Raw genomic sequence first — 17220 nt, 5'->3', positions numbered from 1 at the left:
GTCACCCCCAGCCAGGGGCTGCCAGGGCGGCCAGGGCGGCCAGCAATAGCTTCTTGGGCAAGCAGGTGACTCAAGCAGGAAACAGGGCAAATACAGCTCGTAAAACGTTGTGATTAAATGATCTAGGCAGGTACCACAGGGCAGCACACACCTGCTTGGTTACTGAAGCTTAACCACACTACAGGTTAACTCCCATAAGGCCTGTGCTATACCCAGCATTTCTTATACAACTAAAAGATGATGCTCAAAAACTCTGCATAAATGTAACAACCACCAAGGAGACAAGGGCTGTGCTTTTCTTTTCTTTTTTTTTTTTTTTTAAGTAGCAAAGCAACAGCCCCATCAGTAACAGGCACAGATGGGGGACTGGTGAACTGGTGTTAGGAGCTGTACCTAATAAGCTGGATAGTAAAACAAGTAAACCAAAATGCTGGTGAATAGACCCTTAATGCCATAACGAACTCCTCACGAAGGCGGGGGCCCAGCCCGGGTACCTGAGCTCTATCTGGTAGCGACCAGCAGTTGGTTTGGCCTCTATTGGTAGCACAGGAGCGTAAGCAATGCACTGCAACCTGCCCTGCTTGCCTTCATCTGCTTTTGCTTTGTTACCTTAGGTGGAAAGGACAAGACACCGGGCTTTGCTGCTTTTTCTTCCCCCCCGATCAATTGCCATAGCTGAAGTTGGGCAGAAGAACAAGAAACTGGGGTAACAGTGAAAAGCATGGGGCCGAAAGGGCGTCTCCATCACCAAACAAGAACAGCCTGGTTTCTCTTGGTGAGGCTGGTGTTAACGGTGATCAGGTGTAACAGATCACTGATAATTGCTCAGTGAGTTCTTCCTCCCAGTCTTCCCTGGCAGCCAGGCTCCCTGCACCCCCCAAGTACCAGAACCTCTAGGAGAGGGCTGGGGGAGCGAGGGCCCCCTGTCAGCGAAGAGCAAGTCCGAGACCACCGGATAAAGCTAAACAAACAGAAGCCTATGGGACCTGGTGATGTACATCCCAGGGTCCTCAGGGAACCGGCTGATGGAGGTGCAAGACCACTCTCCATCGTATTTGAAAAGTCACGGCAGTCAGGTGAGGTCCCCAGTGACTGGAGAAAGGGTAACAGCACCCCTGCTTTTGAAAAGGGTAGGAAAGAGGACCTGGGGAGTTACAGACCGGTGAGTGTCACCTCTGTGCCTGGGCAGATCATGGAGCGGATCCTCCTGGAAGCAATGTTAAGGCACATGCAAGACAAGGAGGTGATCCGAGTAAGCCAGCACGGATTCACCGAGGGCAAATCCTGCCTGACCAACCTGGTGGCCTTCCATGATAGAGTGACTGCAACAGTCGCTAAGGGAAGACCGATTGGTGTCATCTACCTAGACTTCTGTAAAGCCTTGGACACGGTCCCACACGACACCCTTATCTCTAAATTAGAGTGATATGGATTTGAAGGGCGGACTATTCGATGGATAAGAAATTGGCTGGATGGGCGCATGCAGAGAGTTGTGGTCAGTGGCTCTGTGTCCAGGTGGAGACCGGTGACGAGTGGTGTCCCGCAGGGCTCTGTCTTGGCACCGGTGCTGTTCAATATCTTCATCAATGCCATAGCCAGTGGGATCGAGTGCACCCTCAGCAGGTTTGCGGATGACACCAAGCTGAGGGGTGCAGGTGACACACCTGAAGGACGGGGTGCCATCTGGGGGGACCTGGACACGCTGGAGAAGTGGGCCCGTATGAACCGAAGGTTCAACAAGTCCCAGTGCAAGGTCCTGCACCTGGGTTGAGGCAATCCCAGATATGAGTACAGACTGGGAGAACTCATTGAGAGCAGCCACGTGGAGAAGGACTTGGGGGTCCTGGTGGACGAAAAGCTGGCCACGAGCCGGCAATGGGCGCTGGCAGCCCAGAAAGCCAAGCGCATCCTGGGCTGCATCCCCCGCAGCGTGGGCAGCGGGGCGAGGGGGGGATTCTGCCCCTCTGCTCTGAGGAGACCCCCCTGGAGCCCTGCCTCCAGCTCGGGGGTCCTCAGCACGAGGAAGATGTGGACCTTTTAGAACGGATCCAGAGGAGGCCACAAAGATGCTCAGAAGCTGGAGCACCTCTGCTGTGAGGACAGGCTGAGAGCTGGGGGTGTTCAGCCTGGAGAGGAGAAGGCTGCGGGGAGACCTCATAGTGGCCTTCCAATACTTAAAGGGGGCTTGTATAAAAGAGGGGGAGACTCTTTATAAGGGCAGATAGCGATAGGAGAAGGGGGAATGGTTTCAAACTGAAAGAGGGGAGATTTAGATGAGATGTTAGGAAGCGATTCTTTACTGTGAGGGTGGCGAGGCACTGGCCCAGGTTGCCCAAAGAGGCTGTGGACGCCCCGGCCCTGGCAGGGTTCAAGGCCAGGTTGGACGGGGCCCTGAGCACCCTGGGCTGGTGGGTGGCGGCCCTGCCCGTGGCACGGGGTTGGAGTTAGGTGATCTTTAAGGTCCCTCCCAGCCCAAGCCGTTCTATGATGCTATGAATTGAATGCAATGTTTGTGTAGGTAATGCGTCCGTGCGTGCATATTTATAAAGGATCACATTCTGAGCACTACAAGAAGCAAAGGTAAATCAATTCAGTATAGAAACATTTCCCATAACTGTACATTAACAGAGCATTTGCTGTTAAGTGTAGCTTTACATCCCTGTAACCCTCCCAGGTTTTGTACTGGGAACAGTTCAGTTTGTTCGTGCAGAAGTCGCCGGTCCTGGGGTAGGTGGAAAGTGGCACACGGTGGAAGACGGGGTTCCTCAACTACGAGGACAAGTTGTGCTCGCCCTGCTTGCACTGGGTAATCTAAGTGAGGGTACGCGCGTTACGTCTCTTGGGAAAGGCTAGGGGAGTTTCTGGACTCTTTCTGTTGCTTTCTTTTCTCTGTCTCTTGATATAAAGGTGTTTTACCCAAATAAAACCAAGCAGGCAGTAAACAGCCTTAACCCGTGTTGGTAGCTACTGCAGGGAAACTCAAAGGTAAGGATGCTTACACAGAGGAGCTGTCCTGCCCTGGGGGCAGCAGATGCCCCCCCCCACTGCTCGGGGCACTTACGTATCGCCTTCCCTAGCCTTCCAGAAACCGCAAGCAGGCTTCTGCGGGCAGCAGTGAAACAGCACTGGCATGTAAGAGCAGGCAGAGGACCCAAGGAAAGTGCTAAAGTTTGTGGGAACATACGGAAAATTGGAAAGTACATGGGATGAATGCTCAAATGCAAGTTGTTTTACTGAATTTTACTGTTTTACTGGTTTTTTTCACTGTTTTACAGGTTTTTTTAAAACGGTTTTACTCTTTTTTACTGTTTTACTGAATTTTACTGTTTTACTTGCAGAGCTGAAAGGGAAAGGTGTACCACCTCCGGCACAAGATTTCAGCTTCCTCGCAACAAGCTGAGATTATGTATGTGCATGTTGGTGCACATAAAGACCAGATCCCACCGTTTCCCTCAGGAGCCATTTGAAAGGGAATCTCTCGCCCCAGCCACGGAGTTTCAGACTCTCCTACCCACCCCGGGCTCCCACCACAGCACACAGGGATTCCTCGAGTGACCAGTGGGTTGTCACCGGATTCCACCAGTGCCACCTGCCTGGCAACTTGCAGTGCCAGGGGACGGAGGGAGGCTTCCACGGAGGATGATCCTCACCGCTTGCGGAAGCCCAGCAAAGAGGCTGTTACTCAGGTGCTGGAGAAGCAATGGTCTGGGTCAGGCTATGACAGGAGGGTGGCAAAAGGAAAGGTTTGTCCTTCTGGAAGTCAAGCTGGAAATGGCCTGAGAGACCACATACTGCTCCTACGGGGCTTATGCCGCAGATGTGAGAGGCACCGGCTCATGAAGACTCCCTTGGTTGCCAAGGCAGCTAATTTCAGTGCAGCTCACCAGCTTCTGTGCCGTGGGAGACTTGTGACTGACACACATGCACATCAACACACCAGTCCTCCCCCTGGGTCTGTAAACACCATATGGAAGCATACGACACCATAAGTGTTTCATTTAATACTGCCCCTGCAAGGGGCTTCACTGTAACAGTAACAAGAAGGCATCTTTGCCAAGAGCTGCCCAGGGCCTAAAGGCTCTAGGCAGTAATAGTGCCTCCGGGAAAGAACAGCCAGAGGATGAAGGAGCAAGTCCAAGCAGCTCTGGAGTAGCCAAAGTCCAAAGATTTGGAGCTGCTTCAGACAAGCCCTGGCTTGTGCCGGAGGCCGAGGGCTCTGGCCGGGCCCAGTAACAGTGCTGGAGGCAGAGGGCTCAGGAGCGGCTCCGGTCTTCGTGGTTGCCTACAATCATTTTGCTGTAGAGTTTCTGTTGCTCCTCCTTGAATGTGTCCTTCACCTTCTCCCTCTTCAGTCCTCCATCCCTGGGGAAGAGAGTCATATCATCAGAGGAGCTGCAGGCGTGCACTGTCCGCAGCTTCAGCTGGGGCTGCTCAGAGCAGGCCAGAGCTCCCGCAGCAGCCGGACAGCCACACTGGTACCTTAGGCTGCCCGGGCACGCTGCAGACCAACTGTCCCCAAGGGCAGTTACTTTCACACCCTGCTCTGCCAGAAGCTGCACCCACAGCCCCGCACTGTGCTCAACATGGCAGCTCTGTCAGGAGCGTGAGCTGCTCCGATACCACTACAGTAGACTGCCTGCAGAGTCCCTCTGCCTCCCAGGCTCTGAAGATCTCAGTGCCTGAAAAAGGAAGTTCCCAGGCTCAACCCACTCTGCTGAGTAGCATCAAGTCAGAACCAGGGCATCCCAGTGCAAGCTGGAATCACAGAATAAAGCCCTGGTGCCCAACACACAGACAGAAGCAAAGACTTTGGTCCCTGCTACAGAAGAGCAGTTTTGGAGGTCACAAGCAAGATGTATCTCCATTTCTCCATAGGCCTATGCTGCCCAACGCAAGACACAAGCTTAGCTCTACAGCCCACAAGCATGTACCAGGACCCAGGAACACGGAAACCTGGCACCAGGAAGAGAAAAGCCTGCCTGGACTCACCAGAGCAGATCCACAAGGCCCCCCTGCCTGGCAATGGCTGACTTCACTCGATTGGCAAACTGGACAGCGTCCTCTTCGGGCTGCGGCAAAATAAGACTGTTCAGCAGGAGCGAGGGGCCAAAGAGGCAGCAGCTCAGCTAGGCCAGGTTCAGCTTACTTACCTTCCTGGTCATTGGGGGCAAGTACCATACGCTGCAGACAATGGCCCAGCTAGTCATCATCCTGAGGAGGTAGGTTACCATGCCATACTTGCTGCTGTTCCAAAAGGCATCTCCAAACTGCGGGTCATACTACCGAGGCAGAAGAGCTTATTAAAGTCAGGCAGCGGTTGCACCCTCCCTGGGCTCCACGTTCCACCCCAAGCCCAGCTACGGGCCAGCCCTCCCAGAGCGCAACACGGAGCGGCCTCAGCTTCCCCACGCCCTCAGACCAGGCTGTCGACCCAGCCGTGCCGAGACTGGGCTGCCAGGGCTGAGCTCTCACACCGAGAGCTACTCGTGCTGTAAGAATGTTTGCCTTCTCATACCTTGATGGCTACAGGGTAAACTGTGGCTCCAATTTCAAAGCTCCCCTTTTTGAACATCATCACAGACGTGTTGTTGATGCAGGTTCCTGCAAGAGGCAAGCACAATCTTCTCAACTTCCCTTTGCAAGTCAGGTCAGAAGTCTAAGCTATACACCTCACGTTCTAAGCTATTCACCTCACGCTATACACCTTGTGCTCAGCGCTGGGCCCCGCACCCCAAGGCGGCCATGGAGGGGCTGGAGCGTGGCCAGAGCAGGGCAGCGAGGCTGGGGCAGGGGCTGGAGCACAAGGCTGGGGAGGGGCGGCTGGGGGAGCTGGGGGGGCTCAGCCTGGAGAAGAGGAGGCTGAGGGGAGCCCTCATCGCTCTCTGCAACGGCCTGAAAGGAGGCTGGAGCCGGGGGGGTCGGTCTCTGCTCCCCAGGAACAAGCGATGGGACGAGAGGGAACGGCCTCAAGCTGCGCCAGGGCAGGGTTGGGTTGTGTATGGGGAAAAACTTCTTCCCCGAAAGGGCTGTCAGGCCCTGGCCCAGGCTGCCCAGGGCAGGGGCTGAGTCCCCATCCCTGGGGGGATTTAAAAGCCGGGGAGACGTGGTGCTGAGGGACATGGTTTAGTGGTGGGCTTGGCAGTGCTGGGTTAGCGGTTGGACTTGATGATCTTAAGGGTCTTTCCCAACCTAAATGATTCTATGATTCTAATGGCTAGGCCGTAGGCGCCCAGCAACTGCCCCCTAGCACTCGCTCCAAACCCTGTCCTCTGTGTGCACAGGACGTGTCACCGGGACATCGTATATCTGACTGCCACATGCTGGGTTCAGTCAGCTCTAAAGATGCAATGTCCCCTTTGTCTCAGCGAAGGGTTTCAAGGCCCTTGGCTGCGTATGAAGGGAAGGAACAGAGATGCGGCGCTGTCCCAACGTGCCCTCTCCACCACGCGCTTGTCTGGCCTTGCTCCACAACTCACCTTCCGGAAAGATAAGAATAGGCAGTTTGCTCTTGTCCTGGACATGCTCTGTGAGCCTAAACAGAAGAACGTCACTAATTAGCACAGGGCACAGAAGCTATCACTAGCAATCCACACAGCATAGTCCCTATCCTGCAGTCACGGGGGACTAGCTGGGCGCCGGCAACGGTGGCACAGTCTCCCAGCACCCAGGAGGCAAGGCAGCGTCCTCACCCAAGGGAAGTGGGCAACCCCCACCCCTTCCCAGCCTCCAGACCTCCCCCTGCAGCTAGTAACTGTCACACCTTTTGGCGACGAGGTGACGATCTTTGACCTCAGAGCGTTCAAACCAGACGTGGGGGCAAGCTTTCACCATGGCTCTCTGTATCACACCCATGAGCCCTCCGTGGATCTGACCCACCTGAAGAGGACAAGAAGACACAAGTTACAAGACCTGGGGACAGACGGAAGGCCGAGGCAGCTCCTCGCTTCACAGCCAAGTTGAGGTTCATCTTTCTACCCCTGCCCTGGAAAGGCCGAGAGGAAAAGTCCCAGGCTCTGACTGGAAGGACAGAGGTAGCAAGCCCCAAGTGCCTTCCACACTGCAGGAGGTCCAGCTGGGGAAGTGCTTTGCTCTGCCGTGGACAGCAAAGCCCAGAGCTCCGCTTGCAAAACAGTGCCCAGAGACCCCTGGTGCTCTGAGTCCCAGGCCAAGCTCGCTGGAAAGCCACGCACAAGAGGGCATCTGGGCACTGCCTGGGAGTGCCCTGCGATGTCATGCAGGGAAAAGTAGTTCTGCACGCTCAAAAGCCTCTTGCTGCCTACTCCTTGCCCCATGCAATGTGCTTGCCGCTCCCACCACACGCGCGGCCAGGCCCCGGCAGGCAGAGCTGGGGCCGAGGTGCAGACCTTACCATCGCGTAGTAGCCGTCACTGGCCAGGATGATCACGTCAATGGGAGACGTGTGATTGGCCACACAGATGCCTCCATTTCGGGGTCTGTTTTCTCTAAATGCAAAACAAAGGTACAGATGAGGACAGAGGAACGAAGCGTGAGGCCTGCAAGAGGCAGGCACGGAGCAGCTGGTGGGAAGGGACACCCTGCAGCAGACAGTGCCTCCTTACCGGTCGTGGTAGGTGATGATGGCTGTGAGGGCACGCACACAGATCCGGTAACACATCAGGTGGACGTGCTTGCTCAGGAACTCCTTACACCTGCAGCCCAGGACAGAAACCATCACCCCCCAGTTCCACAATCTCCCCTGTAACGGTGCCACTCAGCCCAGCTGCCCCCGGCCACGAGACCCAACTGAGACTTCACATCTCTCCCACAGAAACACGTCTTGTTCTGGGTTTTGCCGTCAGCTTATGACCAGTGATTCTTAACTCAGGAGAATCAAACTTTGGCCTTTACTCTTTTCTGTCCTTATTCCTTTCAGAGCCCAGGGCTGAGCGCTCTGCCACGGGCTTAGTGCTCACATCTAAGCCCTTTGTTTAAAATTACAGGGTGTCTGCTCCTGAGAGGCTACCGATGCCAGGACCACCTGCCTTGTCCGCAGCAGGCAGAACAGATAGGCCTTGCAGGAAAACTTCAGGATTATCAGGTCTCAAACTGCACAGGGGGCTCCCCATCCCCTCTTCCCCCCAAGATGAACTCACCTTCCATTTGGCAAATATCCCACCACTGTAGTACCAGTCACCAACAAGCTGATGCCAGTAAACGCCAGGGCTATCCTGCAGAGAGAGGGAAGCTACATGCTAGCAAAACCAGGCCACAGGCCCTACTCATCAAGTAGCCTGTCTTGTTGGGTCATGTTGGACAGGGTCCGGGGGGCTTGGAGACCAGTGGCACCTGCTGCAGAGGGAAGAGGCCACCAGCACCATCTCGGCAGGCAGGTTCCCGCAGCAGCACTCACCTGAGGGGCAGAAGGAAGCAGTAGCGGATGAGCACACCCAGTCCCCAGAGTACGGTGAGGCGCAGGCTGATATACTGGAAGTTGTAGTTGGTCCTGCTGAGCAGGTTCCAGGACTCCAGCTCTTCAGCTGAGAACCTCTTGGTCACTTCATCATCCATGATGGTCTCGATGCCTTTGCGGCAGAAATAGAAGATATCTGAGAGCTCAAACTCAGGGGTGTCCAGGGCTTTGCCACTGCCACTCCGGCGGATCTCCTTGATCTCCTCTTCCAGTGATGTTGGCTCCTTTGCAATGATACCTGCAACACGCAGCAGGCAGCTCTGAGCAAAGGACGACTTGCCGGCTCAAAGAGAGCTGAGAACCAGGGCCCTTACTCGCCTGCCCTCCACAGGGCCCCCCTCCTTTCTCCAGTCCAGACAGGCTGGAAATGAAGCACTCCCTGGGTGTGTTCCTCACAAAATGGACCTCCCCGTATCTCCCTCCAACGCACCCACATGGAAAAGGCTTCCCAGCATACCTCAGCTGCTCAGAGACACCACGTTTACCCCATCTCCCATAAAGAATTTTGAACTTCATACGTACCCATGCAGGGCAGGATCTTACCGTTGACATAGGGCTTGTATAAGGGATGGTTCTTCTCCTTGGCACCACGCTCTATTCTCAGTGTCGCCCACTGCAAAAGACACACACGATAAGCAAGATTCGCAAGGCCTGTAGCTCCACTTCGTACCACCCTTGTTTTACAGTCGACTTCCAGGGAAGACCATGGCTAAGGGGAGAAGACGGGGCTGAAGCAGGAGGCTTCTGCACAGAACTGAAAGAGCGATGAACACAACTGAACTGAGATGGAAGCAGAGACTGGCCTGGGAGGAACGTTTTTACAGCAGAGATCCGCTTGCCATAGGACAAGAAGACTGACGGGGAGGTGACTAGCACAGGCATAGGACAGCCATGATGTGCACACGTTTGTGTGCCATTCTGCACAGCAGAGCCCCAGCGGGAAGCAGGGAATGCCAGAGGGAAGAAGAGTGCTCAGTGGTGAGACGGCACAGCAAGATTTTCTGCAGCCTCCGTGCCCTGTAGGCTCTGTCGCACTGGCACGTGGTTGCCACCGCACAGCCTCTGGGTGGACCGTGCATCCTGCTGGGGTGGTCCGCATCACAGCACAAAAAGCCGATCACGGGACTGGTGCTATTTTTCAACCCTCATTTCTTCCAAGCTCAAAGCAGAGACTGTGTTTTCAGGCTGCTGCTAAAAACATCAGGCTGATGCCGGGATGGGATCCTTCCCTCCCCACCTCAGCTAACAGCTGCTGCTGCTTCTCAGCTCACCAGTCAGTCCAAAACAGCAGCAGCAAGCACCCTCAGACAGCAATCTGGCAGCTGGCTGCCAAATCCCATGCCCAGACTACCTGTTATCCACAGAAATCTCTCTCAGCTAATTCTCAAGGGCACCAGCAAAAACTGTAGGCTGGATTTCTGGCCCTCCAAGTAACCCTCTCCCCCTCACATCCTTGTTAGGAGAACAAGCGTCTAAAGGAGGACTTGTCTACAGCACACTTATTGCTCCAGGCCAGCTGCTCCAGCAGAGATCTGTGAAGAAGGGGAAGCTGCTGGGAACTCCTGGCATCCCGGTCTCAGCCCATGCCAGCATCAGATGAGGAGGCAGCAATGTGGGAATGCTAATTGCTTGTGGAGTGTCCGGGTCATCCAGCAGCCTCCTCTGCCAGCAAAAGGAACTGCAGGATTGCAGATGATTGTCTAGACACTGCCATCCCAGGAGAAGTCAGAAGAGGAGCTCTGACCCAGCAGGAGCTGGGCAGCCTATGGAGCTGGCGTTCCTTGCAAGCCCAGCACGTCTCTATCCCGACTGCGGTCGCAGAAAACGCAGGCCCCCCTGGGAAGCACCAGGCAGGTCTCCCTCAGCACCAGCAGAGGTGTGCAGCTGCCACCCCAGGCCCCTGGGCTAGGTTTGCAACACTGGCCTCTAGAGCTGGGAAAACCTGGCGGGTGAAGAACGCTCCCCGAAAATACAATTCTGAATGACCAAAGCTAGCGAGTGAACTTTCCGCCAAATCTGTGAGCAGTTCTGCCAGAGTGCTCCTTTCTCTCACCCCTTTGAAACAGACTTCAAAGTCTTTTCAGAAAAATACTTTCAAACTTAAACACCAAAATAGGTGTAGAGATTAAACGCTCCTGAATTGAAGAAAGAAAAAAAAAAAACAAACAAGGTGAAAAGTTCTATTTCAGATAAACCAAACTTCTTATCAATTTTTTCTCCCAGTCCCTACATTTGAAGTCAGGTCTTCAGACATCCGTGTTAACGAAGCACCACCTCACAAAGCCCAGGGTCTTCCCACTCACACCTCAGGCTTTTGGGAGGAGTTTAGCTGAGCTGAACGTTGCAAGCTCCAGGGCTGCCCTCCCAAGCCAGCCAGTACAGAGCTACTCCTGGGGAAGACCAGTCCTGTTCAAACAGCAGCTGCTGTACCATGCATCCTTTAGCAGCTTGAACTCCACATTTAAGAGCCTAAAACCTCGCTATCAAGCACAGGGCACCCCTTCTCCTTTTGCTCGGGCTGCCAGGGTAGGGTGGCGTAGGCTTTATCTACTAGGAGTTTGGCAAAAATTCTGGTCTCACCAGGGACTTGCTTCAAGGAGAGGTGTTGGCTGTGAGACAGCCCATAAAACGAGTCTGCCAAAGGCAGGCAAGGGAACAGCGTGACCCCAAGTTGGAAAATTCCACTTGGCATCTCTGTGCCAAAAGAGTCAGTAAGGGCTGCCGGTCGTCCTCAGAGGCTGCAGGTCCAGACATGGCTCAGCAGATAAGCAGGCGGCACTCGGGGACAGAAGGGTGTTGAGAGCTCTGGGTTCTGGCCACAGACCACTCGGGGCTTGCAGTACAGAAAGTCCTGCCTTAACTCCTGCTTTTGCTTCATCCAAACGTGTGCTGGAGAGGAGCAGCCCACTGATCGCGGCCTTGTCCCTCCCCGTCACACCCTACACCCCTTTTGGCTTCTTTCCATGTCAAACTGTAACAGTCCTCTGTCTCGCCTGGGACATTAACCCATCCAAGCACACAGCTTCTCTCAGCACATCTACAGATCCGCCTGTACCACTGCATACTTACGGGCCACGCTGTCCTACTACTTTACTTGAAGACTTACTGGATTAATTACAGGGAGAAGACAGCCCATGAACAGAGGTCCAGTAAACTGCATTTGGCTGAGAGGACCCAAACGGGACATCTGGCACCAGCACATGTCACCAACAAACCAACCTCCCACCCCAGTCATCTGCAAGGCTCTGCTGAGGGGCAAAAGCCTCTCTCCCTAGCACGACCACGCTTGACAAGACCCCTGGGAACACACAGAAAATTCTGAAAATGTGACTTACCTGAAAAATCTTTAATAATGTTTTCATGTAAACCTTGCGGATGCCAAAGGAGACTCCAAAAATTGCTGGCACAATGATGAAAACCAGAAGCAGAGTGAAGAGGACGGTTATGGAAATCCCCAAGAGATTAACCACCAGGCTGTCAAAGGGGAGCAGGAGGAACATGGTGAAGGGCCCAGGCAAGGCTGGTGCCCTGCAGCCAGACAGAAAGGCTGCCCGCAGCGATTGCCCAGTCCTCCTGTTATTCGGCAACAGTCTCACACATGCACTGAGTCCACAGCCTGCTCACAGACCCCATTCCAAAGTTCACATCCTTTTTGGGCTCTGCGAGAGAGGGAATGCAACAGGATCAGGGAGAGCAGTTGGGAAAACAAGCAAACAGTCTGCCAGGAGCCCAGGTGAGTTCAGACCGCGTGGGCTGAGGAGCTCAAAGACGACGGAACACGCGCATAGGTTCCTCCATGGGCGTGCAGCGGGCGCTGCAGCGACACAACTGCATGAATGGATATCCTCCCAAGGCGCCGCTGAGCAAGTCCTGCTGTGGGGCAGCTTGCGGAGAAGCTGGCAGCAGAATCCCCTTCTGGCTGCTGACAGCATGCAGGGTCTCTTCACGGGGACAAGGTGGAGTCCATGCCTGAGCCTGCATTGGAGGAGATCGAGGGAGGTGGCACTTGCGGGAGCCTACCGTATGTGGAGCTATTATTGTTCTTTCCGTGAGGACACAGGCACTAGCGCAGATCCTTGCATGACGCCTGGAACAAGTTTAATTCTGGAGGCCCCTGGCACCCACTCACGCTGAAGGGTCGTTACAGACACAAACGAAGCCTGTGTCCCTGGAAAGCTCTTCAAACAGCGAGTTGGCTTCTTGGCAGACGAGGCACTCGCATGCCACCAGCACTAGTGGAGGAAAAGGAAACCGAAGTCAAGCAAGTCACGCAGCTCGGAGAGACGTCAGCTCAGAGAGGGTGGCAGGAGGCCAGGGACAGTGGGCTCTGAAACCTGGAAGGCAGCGCTTGGGCTGAGGTCACATCACCCAGAGCAGCTCCTGAGACACAGCAGACTCGGACTGGCACTCCAGCTACTGCCTGGCACCGTCACACACTTGGGAATCACCCCCTGCTGCCACTCATCCTGTATTTTCATACCATTCACACCTCAGATTGAACAGCCTGGTCCAGAACCACGCCTAGAGCACAGGACGCCGCAATCAGGTCCCAAGAACAGGAAAGGAGCCAATGGAGCGACAGAAAACCCTTCCTCACAACACAGATCTTATCGCCGCTCTCATTTCAGAGGCATCCGCGAGCACTGAGCCAGCCAGGCACCCGGATTCCTGGGAAGGAATCACTTCCTCTACTCCGGTACACACATCTCACCCCTCCGTCACACGGGGCAGCTTTACAGGACAGGCAGTTAGCCCAAGGGGACAATTACTGCTGATGATTAGCCAAAGTGGCACTTGCCGGGCCACGGGGGCCAGTCAAAGGTCAAACAGCCGGCACTACAGCCCTGCCGGGGGAGGACGCCCTCCGCAGCACGGGTACGCGCGAGGCCAACGCGCAAGGCCAACTGGGGCTACTCAAAAGAGAGGAGTCTGCTCGGGGGAGACTTCCCTTCACCTGGCTACGGAGCGTCAGCCTGAGGGTGGGATGTAACAGGCAGCCGCCAAGCACACGGGAGCAGAGGAGAGCCTGGGAAGATCCTCTTGCTCCCAGCATGTTCCGGCTGCTGGCTCAGCGCTGCTGCACCAGTAACGCTACGAATATCCTTAGTGCTTCAAAGGCACACGCGTGCCTGCATAAGCCACGTCCCGGGATAGGCAGCTCTGCAGCCACGCGCGTAACCGCCCGTCATGCCAGAGCTGTCACCCATCGGAAGCAGGACTGGTGCTGGCGAACTGGTCAGACCGGCCATCCGAGCTGGCAGCCGCTGCCCTGAGAGGGGCCCGGTTACGGCATTCCTCCGCCGTGCCACCCAGCGGCGGCCCGCCAGGGCAGGCCAGGCCACGCACCGGGCAGCAGCCACGCGTGGGAAGCCCGGGCAGGCGCAGGCAGCCCTGCCTGCAGGCTACGGCCCCCGGGGCTCCCGCCGGGCCCACGCCGCCAGGCTGGGGACGGCCGGGCCGGCAGGAGGCCGGTCCGGCCCCACCGCTAGCAGGCCCCGGGGCAGGGGCAGAACCCGGCTGCGGCACCGCGGCCCGGCGGGCAGAGGGGGAAGCCCTCCCCCCGAACGGCGGGCACCCCCAGGCCGGCGGCAGCGGCCAGCGTCGCTCTCGGCTTTATGCAGCGGGACGCGGCCCGCCCGCCCGGCGAACCAGGGCAGGGCCGCGGCTCGGCCCGGCGACCTTCGGCCTCGGCGTGTGCGCGCCAGGCCGCGGGCGGAGCGGCCGCCCGCCGTGCCGGGAGGCGGCAGGGGCGCCCCGGAGGGCCGGGCGGGGACGGCTGGCTCCGCCCCGGGCCGAGCGGCGGGGACCGGGCCGGGCCACATCAGACCGGGCGCGGGAGGGCGCTGCGGCGCGGGGAGGCCGCGCTCCCCGAGGCGGGCGCCGGGTAACGGTCCGCGGCCGGGCCCGGGCTCTGCCCGGGCGGCCCCGACCCCGCCGGGCGCAGCGGGACCGGGGCGGGGGGAGCGGCGGGGGCAGCCCCGGTGCGGGGAAGGCGGGAGGGGGAGGGCGCCGGGCCGGGCCGGGCCCAGCGGGGCCGCGCACGCACTCACCTGCCGCCACCGCCGCCGGGCCCCGGCTCCGCCCCCCGCCACGTGCCGTGCGCGCCGCCGCCCGGCGCTGACGTCACCGCGCCGCCCGCGGGGCCGCGCCCGCAGGAGCGCACCGCCGGCAGGAGCGCACCGCCGGCAGGGGGCGCCCGCCGCCGCCCCGCGCCCGCCCGGCCCCGCCCCCCGCCCCGGCCCCGCCCCCGGCGCAGGCAGAGGTACAGGCAGAGGCGCAGGCAGGAGTCGCGAGGCGCCGCCACTTTATTCACTCCCCGTTACAGCACCAGCGAGCGGGGCGCCCCCCCGCCCCGCACACGGCCCCTGGGCGGCAGCAGCACCGCGCAGCCACAGCCCTTCCGTCCTCGCCCCCCCGTCGCCCGGAGAACCTGGGGGCAGGAGCTGCACCGAGCAGCGGCTTCCAGCCCCTGCGGCGGCAGCCAGCAGTGAAGAAGCTTCCACGGAGACCGGCGGCCGGGCCAGACGCAGGGAGGAGCCAACGCCACCGAGCGGCACCGTCTGCGGCCGACCCCTCCCCAGAGACCCTTGTACCACCCTCGGGACGTGGCCGGGACCTAGGCCTCCCCCCACCCCGCCTTCCTACCAATAAGGAGCCTGGGCCTCTGAGCGCCGCCAGGTCTGCAGGTGGGAAAGGACCAGGGTGGCAGCCCTCGAGGTGCCCAGGTGCTCCCAGGCCCCGCTGGCACTCTTCACGGCATGGGAGGGAGGGCGGATGACGCCCACATGGCAGATCCTGTAGTTCCTCCCCTGGTTGTTGTCCCAGTGGGTCTTCTGGCCGCACTGGAAGGAGATGCAGAATTCTGTGGCCCTGCAGGAGACGGACAGCTTGGGCAGGGCAAGCTCGAAGGAGAAGGTGTCTGTGTCGGCTGAGCCGTACGTGCTGTGCATGTACTGGCAGGAGACGTCCCGGAAGCTCTTCCAGCCATCGAAGGTGATGCGGACCATCACTTTCTTCTCGTACTCGATGTTTCTGACCTTCACCGTCCCTGACAGGGCACGGTCCTGGATCAGGCAGTTCTCCAGGCAGACGTGGTTGCTGTGTAGGCGGCTGCGGAAAGTCATGTAGTCCGCAGAGGGCTGTGGGAAGTCCAGCACATACCTGCACGCTTCTGGGCGTGAGTTCCGCAGCCGAGGTCGGAAGCGGGCAAGGTCAGACAGGGCGTGCTGCAAGTCACAGAGGTCTTCCTCGATCTTTGAGAAGAAGCGGACAGCCGTCAGCGAGAGCCCCTTCATGTCAGCAAACACGACCCTCTTCTTCTTCTGGCCCTTGGAGCTCTTGGTGCTGTCTCGCCGCTCGGGCTCGGGTTCTGCGCTTAGCTTCTGGTTGAGACAGGACCGGAGGGGTTTGCACCCCCGGTTGCCCCGCAGCTCCTCGTAGGAGTTCAGCAGCTTGCGGATGGGGGGCGAGTGGCTGAGGCAGAGCCGCACGGCCAGGTCCACGGGCATGGCTGGGGGGGCGATGGCCCCGGCGCTGTACACCTGGAAAAGCCTAGAGGCGAAGAGGGGGGGTCAGGCGGCGTGCCCCCCGCCGCCGGGTCCCCGCCGGCGCCCCCCTCCCCGCCGCCCGCCCCCGCCCCGCGCTCACTCGCCGCAGCTCATCGCCTCCCGCCCGCTCCGCTCCCGCCGGCTCCGCGCCCTCAATGGGACCGTGGGAAGCGCCGGCAGCCGGGACACCCCGCGGCAGCGGCGGCGGCCAATCAGCGCCGGAGACGCGCCCCCGAGCGACCAATAGAGGGGCTCGGGGGGCGGCCCCGCCCCGACGGGCTGAGCACGCGCCGCCGCCTCGCCCCGGCCACGCCCCGTCGGCTCCCACCGCAGCCGGGCTCTGCCCGCCGGCCCCGCCCCGCCCCCGGCCCCCGGAGCCCCGGCCCCCGGAGCCCCGGCCCCCCTCTGCCGGGTAACGCTGCCGGCTGCGGCCCGCCTCCTCCTCGGGAGCGCCGCTCCCTGCTGCCGAGCTGCGGGCTGACGGGGAGCAGCGCCGGGAAAGCTGCCGCTGCCAGCAACCAGGCGTTTTTTAGGTTTTTTATCTGTTAGAAGGTAAGCGTTGGCTGAGCTGTCAGCGCCCGCAGGAAGCTACGGGGAGAAGAAGAGCGTGTTCCTCTCACGTTGCCTTTAGAGGTTTGAACTGGTTTTACAGGGCCCTTTTCAGGCGCTTGTTCGAAAACAGCTGTTTCCAGGGTGCCTAAGCACAAAGAAAAGCCCAGGCTCTAGCCTCATCCTCTATCGAAAGTGAACCTAACTCAAAAAAGTTTCCTACCCCGGTTCCTCACCCTGAGAAAGGAATTCGCTCACACCTGAGCAGGCGAGAGACACTGCCGCGTCCCTGACATGTATATTTAAAATCACCTTCACTGTTCAGCTCACATGTGACTCCTTGACAGAGAAGACCATCGCCGAAATCCCCTCGCCCCTGCCCTGTACTACCTGCTAATCTCTCCAGAGCCGCCTAGCCGTTTATATTAAGCAGCCCTGATTGTTCCTGCTGACAGCACAGATTTTCATCAGCTCATGACACAACCTCCCTATCAGCATTTACACCCGGCTCTCCATCGCCGCCGCGTCTGAGCGTCTCCGGCGCAACGCAAGACACCTCTCGCAGGACGGCCAGGAGGAGCGAGCGCTTGAACAGCAAAAATCTGCAGGTCGGCTGGCTTCAGTCAGCAAAAACACAGAAAAAGAAGCGAAAGTCCAAGCAGCACCATCCCCTAGAAATACGCGCGGCGCGGC

The 17220-nt window shown here is 58.3% G+C and overlaps 2 protein-coding genes across 3 annotated transcripts; both read right to left on the bottom strand.

Moving 5' to 3' along the window:
* Positions 1–3338: 3338 nt before the first annotated feature.
* LOC309602645 (glycerol-3-phosphate acyltransferase 4) lies at positions 3339–13858 on the bottom strand. 2 transcript variants are annotated; one of them, XM_082336393.1, is made up of 12 exons: positions 11767–13858; positions 8954–9044; positions 8372–8669; positions 8115–8189; positions 7581–7670; positions 7370–7463; positions 6761–6876; positions 6477–6532; positions 5516–5601; positions 5151–5279; positions 4990–5069; positions 3339–4362 (listed from the first exon to the last, which is right to left on the bottom strand). In XM_082336393.1, the coding sequence occupies exons 1-12, from the start codon at positions 11929–11931 to the stop codon at positions 4254–4256; spliced, it is 1389 nt and encodes a 462-aa protein (XP_082192519.1). In that variant the 5' UTR covers positions 11932–13858; the 3' UTR covers positions 3339–4253. The 2 variants fall into 2 exon arrangements, with proteins under 2 accessions (XP_082192519.1, XP_082192520.1); XM_082336394.1 differs by having other exon boundaries at positions 3340–4362; positions 8975–9044; positions 11767–13857.
* Positions 13859–14720: 862 nt separating this feature from the next.
* LOC309602174 (protein phosphatase 1 regulatory subunit 3C-B-like) lies at positions 14721–16163 on the bottom strand. The gene is made up of 2 exons (XM_082335561.1): positions 16079–16163; positions 14721–15982 (listed from the first exon to the last, which is right to left on the bottom strand). Exons 1-2 carry the CDS (start codon positions 16090–16092, stop codon positions 15073–15075), a joined length of 924 nt encoding a protein of 307 aa, XP_082191687.1. The 5' UTR covers positions 16093–16163; the 3' UTR covers positions 14721–15072.
* Between the last annotated feature and the right edge of the window lie 1057 nt (positions 16164–17220).

Source organism: Platalea leucorodia (genome assembly GCF_965183815.1).
Source record: "Platalea leucorodia genome assembly, chromosome: Z".
NCBI classification, from domain to species: domain Eukaryota; kingdom Metazoa; phylum Chordata; class Aves; order Pelecaniformes; family Threskiornithidae; genus Platalea; species Platalea leucorodia.
Note: the sequence above shows the minus strand (reverse complement) of the source record. Positions and strands in the feature narration are given on the sequence as shown.

What these genes read in the sequence shown, in the direction of transcription:
- LOC309602645 (XM_082336393.1), bottom strand. Translation starts at nt 11,931, where the DNA reads ATGTTCCTCCTGCTCCCCTTTGACAGCCTGGTGGTTAATCTCTTGGGG. An exon ending in TGCTTCCTTCTGCCCCTCAG is followed by an intron (nt 8,190 to 8,371) that starts GTGAGTGCTGCT and finishes CTCTCTCTGCAG; the next exon opens with GATAGCCCTGGCGTTTACTG. An exon ending in CGTCACCTCGTCGCCAAAAG is followed by an intron (nt 6,533 to 6,760) that starts GTGTGACAGTTA and finishes TCTTCTGTTTAG; the next exon opens with GCTCACAGAGCATGTCCAGG.